The sequence below is a fragment of the Theropithecus gelada genome, chromosome 13 (genome assembly GCF_003255815.1).
Source record: "Theropithecus gelada isolate Dixy chromosome 13, Tgel_1.0, whole genome shotgun sequence".
NCBI classification, from domain to species: Eukaryota; Metazoa; Chordata; class Mammalia; order Primates; family Cercopithecidae; genus Theropithecus; species Theropithecus gelada.
Genome location: NC_037681.1, coordinates 18,590,996 through 18,608,616, shown reverse-complemented (window position 1 = coordinate 18,608,616; position 17,621 = coordinate 18,590,996). Strand labels below are relative to the sequence as shown.

The 17,621-nt window shown below is 40.8% G+C and overlaps 1 protein-coding gene across 1 annotated transcript; it reads left to right on the top strand.

Annotated features, from left to right (window-relative positions):
- The first annotated feature begins 8,062 nt into the window (after nt 1-8,062).
- On the top strand, nt 8,063-8,405 carry LOC112605136 (40S ribosomal protein S18-like). The gene has a single exon (XM_025354761.1). The coding sequence runs from the start codon at nt 8,117-8,119 to the stop codon at nt 8,363-8,365; it is 249 nt and encodes an 82-aa protein (XP_025210546.1). The 5' UTR covers nt 8,063-8,116; the 3' UTR covers nt 8,366-8,405.
- Nucleotides 8,406-17,621: the final 9,216 nt, after the last annotated feature.

Below are 17,621 nucleotides of genomic sequence, written 5' to 3'. Positions count from 1 at the left end.
TTAAAAAAACAAACAAATGAAAATTCCAGAACTAAAAAATACAGCGTCTTAATGTTAAAAAAAGAAAAATCCACTGGATGGGCTTAAGAACAGAATAGAAATGGCAGAGGAGTCAGCGGCTCTGAGATCAACAGAAATTGTCAAGTCTGAGAAACAGATACAGGATCTAAATAAACAGGACTTTAGAAACTGTGGGGAAATAGACACTGTATTTTGAGTTTTAAGATGAAAAGAGAGACAACGGGAAAATCTTTGGAGAAATAATGGCTGCAAATCTCTCAAATTTGTCTAAAGATGTAAATTTATAGATCCAAGAGGTTCAGTGAATCCCAGAGTAAATAAGAAGAAAATCATCCTGTCACAGTCACAATGTTGAAAACCAAACATGGAGAAAAAATCTTGAAAGCTGCCAGAATGAAACACGATACATTGCATTAAGGGGAATACTAATTAGAAACCACTGGCTTCTCATCGGCACCTATAGAGGTAACGACCCTGCAGTGGGACAACATCATTAAAGTGTTGAAAGAAAATAAAACCTCTCAACCCTAAATTCCACATCAAGTGAAAATATCCTCAAAAATGAAAGCAAAATGAAGACATTTGCAGATAAAAGTAAACCAAAAGAATTTATCATCAGAAGAATTGCACTATAAGAAATGCTAAAGGAAATTCTTCAGGCTGATGGGAATTGATAGAAAACAAAATCAGATCTTAAGGATGGGATAAACAGGATCTGAAATAATAATTATCCAGGTGACTATATCAAAATATGTTTCTTTTTATTTCCTTAATATACGTATAGGTATAATATACATGACAACATGGCAACTGTGGCACAAATAGGAACAGGTGGAGGGGTGAATGGACATACATGGTTGCAAGGCTTGTGTATCTTATATAGTTGTAGATTTTAACTTCTTTCTCTCAACACTTTCTAGGACAAGTAGACCAAACCCAAAAACCAGTAAAGATTGTCTCAACCAGCTTACCTCTACCCCAAATCCCAGATAATATATTTATTTTCAAGTATGCCTGTTACTTTCACCAAGACAGCCTGTGTGCTTGTACATAAACCAAGTTCCAATAAATTTAAAGGAATAGCAGTCATACGAAGCGTGTTCTTGGCCCACAATGAAATTAAATGAAAAGCCAATAAAATAAAGTAGAGATGTGAACATAAATAAGATATTTATGATAATCTCAAAATATTTGGAAACAAGACACATATTTCTAAAAATCCATGGAACAAAGAAGAAATCACAAGGCAAAATGACAAATACAAAAATTAGTTATTTGAAATAAATCAACAAAATAGATAAACCTCTAGCAAGAAAAAGAAAACACAAATACAAAAGGGTTATCACTACTAGAGTGCATATAGATATTCAAATCATAATAAAATAATATTATGGACAAACTATTTCCTGAAAATTCAAAAATGAAGATAAAATGAACCTTGAAAAATATGACTAACCAAAACTGACATAAAATGAAACAAAGTATAAATTACCTTGTATCTATTAAAGTTAATCTGTTATCAAAACCCTTTGTCTGTAGTCCAATTTTGAACCAAAATTTAGTAGACATGCAAAGAAACAGGAAAATGCATTTTATTCTTATGATAAAGAAGCTCCAGGCCCAGATGGTTTAGCTGGTGATTTTTATCAAATATTTGAAGACAAAATTATAGGCTGGGCATGGAGGCTTACACCTGTAATGCCAGCACTTTGGGAGGCTGAGGCAGTGAACTCAGGAGTTCAAGACCAGCCTGGGAAACATAGCAAGAACCCATCTCTACAAAAAAATAAAATAATTAGCCAGATGTGGTGACATGCACTTGTGGTCTCAGGAGGCTGAGGTGGCAGGATCACTTGAGCCCAGAAGGTCAAGGCTGCAGTGAGCTAAGACCATGCCACTGCACTCTAGCCTAGGCAACAGAGTGAGACCCTGTCTCAAGAAAATAAATAAATAAATAAAGATGAAATAATAACAATCTTACACAAACTCTTCCAGAAAATGGGGAGGAATAGGGGAAGGGGCCAGAAGTCAAGAAATGCAGACAGCCTGTAGAAGCTAGAAATGATAAACAGATTCTCAACCTGAAGCTTCCAGAAGAAGGCTGCCAACACCATGATTTTAGAATTCTGAACTCCAGAAATGCAAGAGAATAAATTTCTGTTGTTTTGAGTCACTTGAGAAAAAAAAAAAAAACAGGCCAGGTGCAGGGGCTCACGCCTGTAATCGGAGCACTTTGGGAGGCCAAAGCAGGCAGATCACTTGAATCCAGGAGTTTGAGACCAGCCTGGGCAACATGGCAAAACCTGTCTCTACTAAAAATACAAAAATTAGCCAGGCGTGGTGGCACATGCCTGTAGTCCCAGCTACTTGGGAGACTGAGGTGGGAGGATCACTTGAGCCAGGGAGGTTGAGGCTGCAGTGAGCCAAGATCATGACACTGCACTCCAGCCTGGGCAACAGAGCAAGACCCTGTCTCTAAAACAAACAAAGATATAAAAAACAAGAAAAAAAAAGTAAAGAAAATAAAGGAGAAGGTAACAGTTCTCAACTTGTTTTATAAGCCCAGCTCAACTCAGATCTCAACAAAGACTACAATGAAAGCAAATAAGTATATAAGCAAATCAAAGCCAGTAATGCCTAAAAAGAAGCTACGTCATGACCAAGTTAAATTCATACAATAAATAAAAGACTGTTTTAACAATCAAAACTCAGTGTAATTCAGTTAATTCCAGTTGAAGAGCTCTTCTGAATAAGTGCAGAAAAATGTATTTGACATAATTCAAGATCCACTCACAATACAAACTTTCAGGAAAACAGGAAAAGAGAACTTCCTCAAACTGATCAGGGCATGGTTATAGAAATCGGTCAAAGACAACCTCTGTGTGTTGATCTCTAGGTTGTTTATTTCTTCTGTACAGGATGAAACCTGTTAGCTCAAAGTCTGTCAGCACCAGACTCAAATTTTTGCACATCCAATTATTTTTAAAATGCCCAAACAAGCATATGTTCAGTCATTTATATCCTGTGTGCTTTGCATACCCCATGAAACTTCATCTGGCAGCTGTTACCCATTGCTTAGGTAGGACCTTGACGTTGTAAGGCCTCAAGCCACTGCTGTCCTAGGGATCTCACAGAGACTCCCCACTATGCTACTGAGCAACATTACCAAGGCACCTCTTTCTGATTCCCCGTTCTCTTGCCTTCCTTCTATGGGTGGCCCCTCACCACAAGCCTCTGGGAGGTCTCATAATATAAGGGACCTCCCCTCTCATTCAACCCTGTCCAAGTGCCACCCAATAAAGTTTTGTTTGTGTTACTGCCACTCGTGGTGATATCTCTTTTCTTGATCAGTCCCCAAATCCCTTGAACCCCCTGTAAATATTTATGAAAAAAATCTATGAGTATCATCATACTTAACAGTGAATCAATGAATGCTTTCCTGCTATGATTGGGAACAAGGCAAGGATGCCCACTGTGACCACTTCTGTTAAACATTGTACTGAGCAAGGTCCTGGCCAGTGTAATAAGGCAAGAAAAAGAAAAGGCATAAAGATCAGGGGAAAAAAGCAAAAGTATTTCTATTTGCTAGGTCATAAATATTTATATAGAAACTCCTAAGGCATATTCACTGCTACTATTAAAATTTATAAGTGACTTTAGCAAAGACACAGGATATAAAGTCAATATACAAAACTCAATTGTATTTCTATATACGAATAAGCCATTGAAAATAAAATCTTAAAATTTTTAATTTAAAAGTGTCAAAACCCACAAAGTATTTAGTAATAAATTTAGCCAAAGAAGTAAGAACCTCTACCTTGAAAACTAAAACATTCTTCAGAGAAATTAAAGAAGATCAAAATAATTAGATAAATCAAGTTCACAGATTGGGAGAAAAATCAACATTATTAAGATGTTGATTCTCCCCCAAACCTCTGTAGATTCAATTATATTCCACACATACTTCCAGCAGGTTTGTTGACAGAAACTAAGAACCTTATTCTAAAATATACATAGAAATATAAAGGAACGAAAATGTCCAAATCATTCTTGATAAAACACCATGAAGTTGGGGGATTTAACCTACCTCATCTCAAGGCCTACTTTAAAGCTGCATTAAACAATAAGGTGTGGTTTTGGTGAAAGGATTGCCATATAGCTCAACTGAATGAAAAATAGTCCAAAAAAGGACCCACACATCCGTGGTCAATTGATTTTCAACAAAAGTCCCAGGGCAGTTTGATGGGGCAAAGAAGGTCTTTTCAACAAATGATAATTAGAAAAACTGGATATTCATATGGGGAAAAAATGACCATAAACAATAAATCACACCATAAATAAAAATTTACAGAAATAGATTAGATCACAGACATAAATGTAAAAGCTAAAACTACAAAATATCTAAAAGGTAGGATGCAATCTTTGTGACCATGGAGGTAGGCTAATGTTTGTCATGTCACAAAAATCACTAAACATAAATGAAAAAATTGATGTTTGTCTCCATTAAAATTCGAAACTTCTACTCAAAAAAAGATACTAACAAGGAAACAAATAAGCAAACCACAGACGGGGAGAAAATATTTGCAATACATATTATTTGATAAAGGACTGCTTTCTAGGATGTAAAATAACTCTTACAACTCAGTAGTAAAAAGGCAAACAGCTCATTTTTTTTTAATGGGCAAGATTTTAAAAGTGGATCTATAACTGGCCATAAGTACATGAAGGGTGGCTCTCCATCATTAGTCATCAGGCAAATTGTGGTAGTCACCAGGAAGAACCTTATGCATCAATTTAGCTGGGCCGCAGCGCTCACTTATTCAAGAAAACACTAATCTAGGTGTTGTGAAGGTATCTTGTAGATGGGATTGAAGTCCATGGTCAGTTGACTATAAATAAGGGAAGCTATCCTAGGTAATGTGGGTGGGCCTGGCTCAATCAGTTGAAAGGCCTTAAGAACAGACTTGATGTGTTGCATCCCTTATGAAGAAGAAATTCCGTCTGTGGACAGCAGTTCCTGCACGTGCCCAGGAGTCTCAGCCTGCCCTTCCTGACTGCCTGCCCCATGCATTTCACTTTGGCTGGGCTGGAGAGTGTGAAGATGCGGGGGTGAGAAGGATGTCATTTTTCAGACTTCAGGAAACTCTACAAGAGAGGCTGACCCCATCTGAATGATGCTGTACTGTGATCTCTGGACCTATAAGAACTAGGGCAGAAGTAGGGCACATACCCTACAACATCTGGGACTGCTTCTGTCACGTGGGTCTCCTGGCACATTAGGGTCACCATCTTCCAAGGGAGGGACCGCATGGGGCTATTCAAGGTGCAGGGGATATTCTAATGCTAGACGGCCAACGTCAGACATTTGCTTACACCCATTTCCAGCCTCCAGCCTCCAAAGGGGGGCTCATGTCTAACTAAGGGGCTCTTTTCCCTTACTTTTCTAAGGGCTGGGATTTACTTGGAGGGTGGTGGTCCAGAGACTTACAGTCCCAGGACTGCTCTAGGAAGTGAATTGAATAATTCTCTCTCCCCTCGTTACCACATCTCCTTTCCTTGTTAATTTATTCTACACTTTGTGCCCATCAGAGAAATACCTCGTTTGCTGTTTTGCTGTGACTGAGATCCTGAAAAACACATCAGGTTCCGTCAACTCTCAGTTCCAGGGTCCATCTGATGCCTTCCCTCCCTGGGCACTGATCTGCCTCCAGCCTACTTTCCGTATGAGTTGTCTGTATTCATATTTGTATTGCTCTAGACACACCTCTGGGAAGGTTTCTGCTCACTCCCCATCAAAGCTTGGAAGCCCTGGCAAGGCGGTATTTCATCAGGAATCTGCATTGGGCAAGCCTTCTCTGAACCTTGCAAGAATGTGGTACTACAAAAGCTTTGCTTTTGATGCAAAGGTTGGGACACCCCCATGCTCCTGGAGGTGGCTTTTTTCACTTTTTTTGTAATTTAAAAAACACACAAAATTTAACCTCTTACAATTTTTAAGTGTTCAGATAAATATTGGTAAGTATATTCACATTGTTGTGCAACTTTGCTGCTTTTGTTTTTAAAACTAACTCTGCCGTCATGTGGATTTACACTTGGTCTGCTGGGGAATGTCATGAGGTCTTAAATCTCTCTCTGGGATTTTTTTGGAGGCACAATCTTTTTTTTTATTTTTTTTATTTTTTTTTGAGACGGAGTCTTGCTCTGTAGCCCGGGCTGGAGTGCAGTGGCCGGATCTCAGCTCACTGCAAGCTCCACCTCCCGGGTTTACGCCATTCTCCTGGCTCAGCCTCCGGAGTAGCTGGGACTACAGGCGCCCGCCACCTCGCCTGGCTAGTTTTTTGTATTTTTAGTAGAGACGGGGTTTCACCATGTTAGCCAGGATGGTCTCGATCTCCTGACCTCATGATCCGCCCGTCTCGGCCTCCCAAAGTGCTGGGATTACAGGCTTGAGCCACCGCGCCCGGCCTGGAGGCACAATCTAACAGACCTATCCACGTTATCAAAAGCCTCTGTGTGTATTTCTCTGCTGTTAGGATACATTTGAATATAAATAATTCACTTCCTGCCTGGAATCCGAAATGATATTCTATACATGTGAGTCTTCCCAAAATTCCGTCCTTACCTGTGGAACCAAGGAGAACTGTGCAAGGTGGCAATTACTCCCCACAGTGGAGGTCTGCAACTTTAACTTGCCTACGCATGGCCCTGGTGGCAATGCAGAATCCCAAGCCCAGTCCCTAGAGATTTGAATTTAGTGGGCCTGGAGTGGCACCTGTCATTCTGTGTTTTTCACACACTCCTGAGAAGGATGGCAGCAAATCATTCTTGGGGAACCAGAACCTAAGCAGGTGATCAGAGAGGAGAGGCCTGCCCACTGTGCTTCTCCCCTCTCAGGCCTGAGCCCTGAGCATCCTCAAGTTGAGCCCCGGGAGAATTCAAGGACCTCCAAGATCCAGAGCCTGTTTTGCTGCTTCACTTACAGGCTTGTAGTCAGCACAGAAGATCCTCTAGGCACCTGTGAGCCTGCCTCACAGGGCTGTCCTGAGGATAAAATGGATAGAGAGCTTAGAACAGGATCTGGCACACAGTGACAACTCAATTAACGTTAGCTGTTGCTCTCCCCATGACCATGGTCATTGCTGGTGCCATCACTAACACTCCTACCAAGAGATGGCAAGGAGAAGGTTCCAGAATGACCTCTCCACCCTCTACCATGTGAGAAAGAGAACCCCACTCCAAGCAGGCAAGAGCTGTGCAGAACAAATTAAAATCATGACTCTAGCATCAGCACCACACCCCTTCTACCTCATCTGCCTCACACTGTGAGTCTTTTCCAAGGTTCTCGTCTCTGCAGGAGCACCCAGGCATTTCACCCAGCAGCAAACCGTCCTCCACTGAGGTTAGAGGACCCTTCTCCAAGACTGTTTCTCCCTTCAGCATCCCGCTCTGATCCAACCACCTTCACCAAGTGGAGCCCTCACCAAGCCCCCTTCTGAAGTCGAAGTGCTATGAATCTTCCCCAGGACATCAATGACTGTGCTGAGCCTTAGCCCCCTTCCCAGCGTTCCCAGCACAGTCCTTCAGCAGCAAGTCAACCTGCATTCCAGGGGCAAATGACTGTGTCTTGAATGACCTTAACACTCCCCTGGTCTGTGCACAGTCATCTTTCTCATAATGTGATGAGGTGGACATACTGTACATAGAGCCAAGCACATAATAGGTGCTCAGTGGAATGAATGGACCTTCATTTAAGCAACCTTGCTTGTGGGCTTCAAAATTCTCTGACCAGAGTATGTGTGCTTTAGAGAAATAACTCACTGTAGGCCCCCAGCAGTGGCCAGCCTCCCCAGTCAGCGCCTCTTAGGAAGTGGGAGTGGAGAGGAAGAGCTGCCTAGAGGCAGCGGGAACACCCTACCCTGTCCGTTCTGACTTGGCCTTGGGTATGCCCTGGCCATACATGTCCCATTACATGACCTGTAGTCACCAGCTGTTTTGCCTCTAATTGATGGTATTTTGCATTTTAGGCCTGATATCCTCTGATACCAAGAGGGCGGGAGAACTCACTGAGGATGAGGTGGAACGTGTGATCACCATTATGCAGAATCCACGCCAGTACAAGATCCCAGACTGGTTCTTGAACAGACAGAAGGATGTAAAGGATGGAAAATATAGCCAGGTCCTAGCCAATGGTCTGGACAACAAGCTCCGTGAAGACCTGGAGCGACTGAAGAAGATTCGGGCCCATAGAGGGCTGCGCCACTTCTGGGGCCTTCGTGTCCGAGGCCAGCACACCAAGACCACTGGCCGCCGTGGCCGCACCGTGGGTGTGTCCAAGAAGAAATAAGTCTGTAGGCCTTGTCTGTTAATAAATAGTTTATATATCAAAAAAAAAAAATATATATATCCTCTGATAAAAGGATACTGGTTTTATAATGGCTAATAAAACAGTGAGAGGTGGGTCAGATGCTACAACCAGGAATCAAATGGGACACCCAATTCTCAGAGTGTCTGGCCGGGGTCTGTTTATCAATGTGCCAGCCCAAAAGGAAGAAGTCGAATCAAGCTCACAATTCACCCCTGATTTGCTGTTTGGGGGCAAATGAGATAAGGCAGGAAATCTCAACCTCATTCACAATGAAAAGATGAGCGTTAGTGACTTCTTAGCAGTTACCCCGTCTGAAAGCTGGTCATCCCAGACAAGGTCAAGTGGTTACACTCTCCTTATTTCTCCCAGCCTGTTAGCCTTTCCAGGCCAGAGCGTGTCTGACTCTGCAGACAGATTTAAATGCACTGCGGACCTCACAGCCACATCACCAACCTTTTTAGGGGCTGAGAGTTCATGCTCCTCTGTCTGGGTGTCTGCTGGGAGGATTCTGAGTCCTAGAAGGGCTTGGAGGCCCAGTTTCCTGACGTGACAGAGATAGCAGAGAAACAGTTGAAATGTGTGGTTAAGAACCCACCTCTGCCACAGGCCTAGCTCTGCTGATGGTGGGCACCTCAGCTGTGCTTCAGTTTCTCCTGTGCTGTCATGAAAATCAAATGAGTCGACTTAAAAAGTGCTTTGCACACTGTGCAGTAGCGAGAAAGTGCTATGGATGTGTCGGCTATCATTACCACCAGGGCTCATGTCTTCTCAGCACCTCTCTCTACATTAATAAGCAGGTTTTATCCCTGTAGGATTGTTAGAAGCAATTTTCTGTGGAACGGGCAATGCCTTAGCTCTCCAAAAATCACAGAACTGTCTGTTTGATAGTTCTGAAAAATTCTGTACCTGCCTTTTAATAAACTGGAGGCATAATCCAAACCTACTGGGCTCACCATCTCCTGTCACAGTATCAAGGGAACCCAGGGGATCTGCTGGGCAGGAGCTTCAGCTAGACAGAGAGTCGGGACCTGATCGCAAAAGGTGGTCATTAGTGGGCAGCAAATCAATCTCACCATTTAACCATGAGCTGGTCAGTACCCGTGCTGTTCAGAGGGCAGGTCTGAGGAATGGGGTCGGCTGTGTGGGAGGAGACTTGCTGCAGCCAGTGACCCCTAACGAACCTCCAAGTCCACCTCCTATGACTCCACTCCTCATTCTTCTTTGACAACCAAAACAAGCATCAGTAACAACTGATGGTTATGAGGCCTGTGCAACGCACAGAGAATGTGAGCTCACACCAGGCAGGGGAAACCAGCAGAGAAGCCCTCCTCCCCAGGGAAGGCAGATGCTGTGGCAGGGGTGGGGGTGGGGAGCAGAGAGAGTGAACCCAGCTTGAGCAACAGAGCCAGGCCTTGTCTCAAAAAAACAGAAATGAAATGAAAAACAGGGAGAAGAAGGAGGAAGAAAGAATAAAGATTGAAAGAAGAAAATGTGGAAGGAATGAAGGAAGGAGAGAGGCAAGAAGGGGCAGAAAAAAAAATAAATTCCTTTATGTGTCCACTTGATAAGACATCAGAATTCGAATAGAGAAGGAAAATGCAAAAGCTGCCCTTCACGAAGAGTCACATGGAAATGTAAAACACCCTTGTCTCCTCTAAAATACATGATTCATTGCTCTGTCACTGCAAATGTGTGTGCTGTGTCCACTCGCAGATAAGCAGGATATATTTGCATGATTTAAATGTCACCTAGATCTTGTGAATAATAAACTGTGAGCCATTCCACAGGGTCTGAATCATGTTCCCTGGAAACCATTCCTTCATGAGCTAACCCCCCATGCCAGGGTCTGAAATTCTTATTCAGAATTCAGTCTGTGACTTCTTATTGCTCTGTCCCATTACTCCAGAAAGCAGCAGGGTAAAAACAAATTAAGTCCTCTTCCTCAGCAGCTTTCAAACACTCCCATACTTGAGGCCACCTCATCATCATATCAAGGGAGTCAGACCTGGCCCCTTCCCCCAGGGAATGTTAACATTCAGCATCGTCATGAAAGAGGCATGACAATAAACATCTGAGAGTGATAATTGAGTAAAGTGGTTACAGATGGGTGGCAGAAAATGACTTTTTCTAAGTAGCATTCACTGAAATGTGATTATTGTTTTATGATTTTCAAGAGACTTGACATATATTATCTCCATTATCTATGTAGTGGGGAAAAATTTATCCCCCACTTGTATTCCGAGAGTTCAGTATCGGAAGCTAAGATTCACAGGTTTAGCAGGTATTAATATTGAGTTGCTACTATGTGCCTGACTTTGTTCTAGGCACTGGGAAATATAACAGTAAACAAAGGAGACAAAAATCCTTTCCTCATGGCATTTGCAGACTAGTGGGAAGAGGTAGAAAATAAAAATAAATTAAATATGCAAAATATCAGATAAAGAGCAATGGAGAGAGTGGGTGGGATGGGAGAGAGGTCTTGAGATTTTGAATAGGGGTGTTCAGGAAATGCCTTCTTAAGAAAGTGATATGTGAGCAAAGATGTGAAGGAAGTGAAGGAGGAAGCCACACTGCTACACAGTAGGAAAAGCAGGTGCAAAGGCCCTGAGGCAGAAGTTTGCCTGGCTGTGTGAGGATTAACAAGGAAGCTAGTCAATGGAGCAAGAGTGGAAGCAGGCAGCGGAGGCATTTGGAGGCAACAGCAATAACCCCGGCTGGTTGTGTGGATGACTTGGACAAAAGCGTAGCAATGGAGTTGGCAAGAAGTGATGAGAGTCTGAGAGTCTGGATTTATTTTGAAGGTAAAATAGGTGAGATTTGCCACAGGAGGGGATGTGGGTTATAAAAGAAATAGAGGCTGGAAAATTGCTTAAACCTAGGAGGCAGAGGTTGCAGTGAACCAAGATCGCACCACTGTACTCTGGCCTGGGAAACAAAGAAAACCTCTGTCTCCGAAAAAAAAAAAAGAAAAGAAAAGAAAAGAAAAGAAAGAAAGAAATAGAGGAGTCCAAGATGACTCCTCTAAGGTTTCAGTCCTGAGTTATTTGAAGGTTGGCATTGTCATAACAAGGTCTTTGGTAAAGCATTTTAAATAGGAGGAGGTCATGACCGTTGTAGCATGGTAACACTCTCAGGATTGGGGTTGTGGAAGAGGGACAGGTTGAGACCCAGTGCTGGGGATGGATTCCCACCCTTCTTCAACTGTAGGCACCAAAAACATCCCAACACCCCAATTCATCTCATCCCACCCCCCTTTTTAGGGGTCACTGATTTTTAAAAATATATTAGTATAATTTATAATGAGATATATATATAATTTACATCCAATTAAATGCATACATGTTAAATCCCTAGTGCAAAGAACTTTGACATTCATATACACCCGTGACACCACCACCCCATACCAGATGTAAAATAATTGCCCTAATTGCAGAAAGTTCCTTCCTGCTCCATGGAATCACACTGTGTGCACACTTTTGTGTTTGGCTTCTCAGTCTTGACTTAACGATTTTAAGAATCATCCCTATTGTTGTGTGTGTGATTAGTCCTTCCTTCTCGTCGCTGAGTACGTCCACGTTTGAATAAATCACAATCTGCCTGTCCATTCAGCTGTCCACAGGGATTTGGGCTATTTCTAGTTTGGGGCTATTATAAATGTAGCTGCTATGAACATTTGTGCGCAGTCATTTTGACGACATATGTTTTCATTTCTCTCGGGAAAATACCTAGGAGTCAAAATACTGGTTCATGTCGTAAGTGCACATGTAGCTTTGAAACAAAGTTCCAAATCGTTTTCCAAACTGTTTGAACCATTTTCCATTCCCACCAGCAGTGGATGTGTTGCTGTCTCTCCTCCCGAGGCTTAGTGCTGCCGTCGCTTTTGTGTATGGGCAGTAGTACCTCATTGTGGCTTCAATTTGCACTTCTAATTAGTAATTAGCATTTCGACTACTATAACATTGAGTACTTTTCATGTGTGTGTTTGCCATCCATATATCTTCTTTAGTGAAATGTTCGTTCAAATATTTTCCCAATGTGTTACTTGGGTTTTCTTTTTATTATTGATTTACATAAAAATGTTTTCTACTTTGAAGCTAAGTCCCTTGTCAAATATATGTACTGTGAATATTTTGTCTGTGTCTGGGGATTATCTGTACATTCTTCTTTACTAACATTTATTCTGAAGTAATTTAAGACTTCCAGAAATAGAAAGTAAAATAAGACTTGCAAAAAATAATCCAAAGAATTTCCAAATACCTTTCAGCCAGAACCCATAAATGCTAACGTTTTGCTATATTGGCTTTGTCAGTCTCATTGTTTCTGTCTTTCGTAGACACACACACGCACACACACACTCCAATTTTTTTTTTTTTTTTTTTTTTTTTTTAGATGGAGTCTCACTCTGTCGCCCAGGCTAGAGTGCGGTGGAGCGATCTTGGCTCACTGCAACCTCTGCCTCCTGGGTTCAAGTGATTCTCCTGCCTCAGCCTCTTAAGTAGCTGGGACTAGAGGTGCCTGCCACCATGACCGGTTAATTTTTTTGTATTTTTAGTAGAGACGGGGTTTCACTATGTTGGCCAGGCTGGTCTCGAACTCCTGACCTTGTGATCTGCCTGCCTCAGCCACCCAAAGTGCTGGGATTACAAGCATGAGCCACTGCGCCTGGCCCACACACCAATTTTTTCTGAACCAGTTGAGACTAAGTGACAGAGATAATGTTCCTTTATCTCTAATACTTCTAAGAATATTTTCTAAAAACAAAGACATTCTCTTACTGAGCCATAGTACAGTGATCAAAATCAGTACATTAATATGGATATATTATTATATTATTATCTAATCTGCACACGTTGTTCAAAATTCACCAATTGTCCCAGAATGTCCTGTATAGAAAAAAGAAAAAAAAATTACTAAGACCAAAAATCCAAACCAAGATCACACATTGCATTTAGTTTTTATTTATCTTTAGTCTCTTTTACTCTGGAACAGTTTGTCAGTCAGCCAGTCAATCAGTCTATCTATCCATCCATTCATCCATCCATCCATCCATCCATCCATCCATCTATTCATCTATCCATCAATTACTCACTGTCTTTCACAACTTTGACACTTTTGAAGAGTACATAGCATTTATTTTGTAGACTATTCTGTTCATTTTCTTCATGGTATCTTTTGATTAGAAGAAATTTTTATTTTGATTAAGTGTAATTCATTGGGAGTTTTTTTATGGTTAGTGTGTTTTGTGTCCTATCTAAGAGAATTCTGCCTTCTCTAAACTCATGAAAATATTCTGGATTTTTGTGTCTAGAGTGTTAAGTTCTCACTTTTATACTTAGATCTATCTATCATCCATTTTCAATTAATTTGTTCTGTGGAGTGAGACAGAGATTGAGATTCATCTTTGTTTACCATATCCAGTTGTTCCAGCACCACTTCTTAAGATGAACTTCCTTTCCCACTGAATTGACTTCGTATCTTTATCAAAGATAATTTGGCCATATATACCTGGGTCTTTTTCTGAAATTTCTGTTTTGTTACACTAACCTGTTCCTTATCCCAATACCACACTGTTTTGATTACTATAGCTTTATCATTAGTTTTGAGATCAGGTAGTGTAAATCCTCCAGTTTTGTTCTTTTTCAGTCTTCTTTTGTCTAATGTAGATCTTTTGTATTTCTGTAAAATTTTATAATTACAATTTCCTTCTTAAAATAGCCTGTAATCCCAGCACTTTGGGAGGCTGAGGGGGGCAGATCACGAGGTCAGGAGATTGAGACCACCCTGGCTAACACAGTGAAACCCCATCTCTACTAAAAATACAAAAAAATTAGCTGGGCATTGTGGCTGGCATCTGTAGTCCCAGCTACTTGGGAGGCTGAGGCAGGAGAATGGCGTGAACCCGGGAGGCAGAGCTTACAGTGAGCTGAGATCGTGCCACTGCACTCCAGCCTGGGTGACAGAGCGAGACTCCATCTCAAAAAAAAAAAAAAAAAAATAGCCTGTTGGAATTTTCAATGGGACTGTATGGAATCAACAGATCAATTTTGGAGTACAATAGTTTAAAATTATTGAGATTTTATAAACGTGTCATAACATGATAAATCTTTCCATTTATTTAGGTCTTCTTTAATTTCTCTTAGCAATGTTTCACAAGTCTTGCACATAATGCCAGTTTTAGTACTAAGTAATTGATGTATTTAATGTTATTGCAAATGATATTTTTAAAATTTTATTTTCTACTGTTTGTTGTTAGAACATAGTACAATTGAGTTTTGTATATTAACTGTGTACCACAATATTCTAGTTTCATTTTTTTGTAGATTACATAGGATTTTCTACATACACAATCATGCTATCTGTGAATCATGATAGTTATCTTTTTGTCATCATTATACCATTTGGATTCTTTTTCTTTTATTTTTTCCTATATCACACTGGCAAGGACTTTCAGTACAATGTTGAATAGAAGCATTTGAAGCGAACATCCTTACCTTATTCTGATCTCAGTCTTCAAATTAGGCATGATGTTAACTGCAAGCTTTTCTTACACTTTTCTAAGATGACTTTTATGAAGCTGAGAAAGTTCCATTCTGTTCTTAATTTGCTGAGTTTTGTTTTGTTTTTTGTTTGTTTTGTTTTGTTTTTTAACATGAATGGGTAGTGAACTTTGTGACAGAAACTATATGGCCTGGAAGCCTGAAATATGTACAGTCTGGCCCTTTAAGAAAAGATTTCCAACCCTCTCTAAATAAGAATGTAAAGGATACTTCAGCACATAGCAGGTATATCAGTTTGGGTCTAATCAAGAGACAGAAGTCACACAGTGACTATAAAACAGAAGGTGAATATAAAGGAGAAGGCTAATATGAAAATCATTAAACTACGATAAAAGGGAAGTATAAGATGTAAGAGAACCCTTCATGGCACCCTAGGGCTGAAGGAGAGCAGCCAAAGAAGGATGAACTTGGAATGGGGTCCCCCTCTCCAAGGCTAGCATTCAGACCTTGTTGGAGCAAGTATAGTTGCAGCCCGATGATTGGCAGAGAAATGTGCTGGTTAGCACAGGCCAGAGCTGGTCTGTAGTTGCTGAGCAAGTAGGAAGCAGCTCTCACCTGGAGTGCTGATGGGTTTGAGTAAGCCACAACCAGTGACCAGCCACACAGGTGTGCAGAGAAAATGGGTGCTCATGTGAATAGGAGCCCTGGAACTGTGATGTTTGTGTTAGAAGGGCTGCAGCACCAGAAGGTCGCAGCAGGCAAACCTGGGGGAAGCAGGCATAGGGAAGCAGAGGGAGTTGGAGCAGCAGTGCAGGCAGGAGGGCTGTGGCATGCAGGGTCCATGCTGCAAGAGCTGCAGAAAGATGACCACCAGGCCAGGCTGGAGCTGGGAGGTCATGAAGGGACCATGTGTTCCAGGCATGTGGCCAAGGCAGAGCACTACTAGACATTCTCCCACCTGTGTCATTCACTAATGTTGCAGTCACCAGGAACAGCAGCGGAGCCCCTTCCTGCTCCGTTGCCACTCCATCATCCTCTGCTGAGAAAGTTTAACATCATGCTCACTGTAATACTCAAAGAAATTCTGTCCATTATTGCAGAGCAGGTATTGAAGATACATTTGGAACTGGGAGACATTGAATTGATAAGTGACATGGCATAGTTGAGGAATGAGGTTTCCTAAGAAATCAAGTATTTGACATGCCCAATATTCTTTTAGAAGATTCTGGAATGAAAGTGAAAAGCAGATTCATTTTTTCATGGATGATGAGCCAGATTCCTATGTTAAATTTAACTTTACTCAAAGTTAAAGAAATTTCAAATGAAACTGTCTAGACCTATGTCAAAATAAGCCCAACTGTATTAAAGAGTATTAAATTGTATTGAGAATAAAAACACATAAGACCTGCAAAAAGAGAGTAGATATTATATATGTAGTGGAAGTATGCATTTCTTGGCTTTCAAATATTTGCAAGTCTCTGGAATAAATATTATCAGAACTCAAATAAGGCAAGCAGACTAAAGAAAATATTTTCATAATATAAACCAGGAAAAAGCCTCTGTCAGTATTGCACAAAAAGCTCATGAAAACTGAAAGAAGATCAAAACTTTAATGTAAATGGGCAAGGACATAATAGGTGATTCACAAAGAGGACACACAAGTAATAAATATACATAAGAAAATTGTCAACTTTACTACCTCTTGCTGAAATGCAAATTAAAGCTGTAATGGGATACAGTTTGTGCATTAAATTTGAAAAAATAAAATAGAATGCTGGCAAAAATAAAATGTGGTAGAAGTGGTAAATGGTTAATAACAATATAAATTGTTTAAACTTCTCTTGAATTCAGATATTCATATCCTTAGGGTAATCCTACTACTGAGACTGTAACTGAAGGAAATAATTACAAAAAATAGGAGAAGTTTTGATGCATGTGTTTACAGCCGTCATTTTTTAAAGTGAAAAAGTGGGAACAAATTTAAATGTACATAAAAAGGTCAACAATGGTGTAAATCACCCTATTAATTATGTAATTCATTTTGCCAGGATCATGGCCAGTGACAAATGATTTGGCCATGACCAAAAACCACTGGAAACTAATGCAACACAATAGGCTATTTCTCAAGCTATAAAGCCTAATTAAAAGCAGAATAACAAAATTATATATTTACATCACTGTTACTATCCCTGTGAAAAAGACTGTGTGTACGTGAATGAAAACTAGAAAGTAACAGAAAATATACAATTGATTTATTAGGTTGACTTTCTTATTTTATTTTATTTTTTTTGACAGGGTCTTGCTCTGTCACCCAGGCTGGAGTACAGTGGCACGATCATGGCTCACTGCAGCCTTGACCTCCTGGGCTCAAGCAATCCTCTCACCTCGCCTCCCAAGTAGCTGGGAATACAGGTGCACCACCATGCCCACATACTTTTTTTAATTCTTTATTTTTTGTAGAGATGAGATTTCCCTCTGTTGCTTAGGCTAATCTCAAACTCCCAGGCTTGAGTGATCCTCCTGCCTTGGTTTCCCTAAGTGCTGAGATTACAGGCATGAGCCACCATGCCCAGCTGATTTTTAAAGTTACATTATTACTAATATAGTGATGTCTGTAAATTTTTTAAAATATGGCAACTAAAATCAAAATAATCCAGGTACATTGACAGAAAGGAGCTGAGCAAGACTCACCTCTCTTCTACATGATATACTTCTGTTAAGTCAGCCTTATTTCTCAT

What these genes read in the sequence shown, in the direction of transcription:
- LOC112605136 (XM_025354761.1), top strand. Translation starts at nt 8,117, where the DNA reads ATGCAGAATCCACGCCAGTACAAGATCCCAGACTGGTTCTTGAACAGA.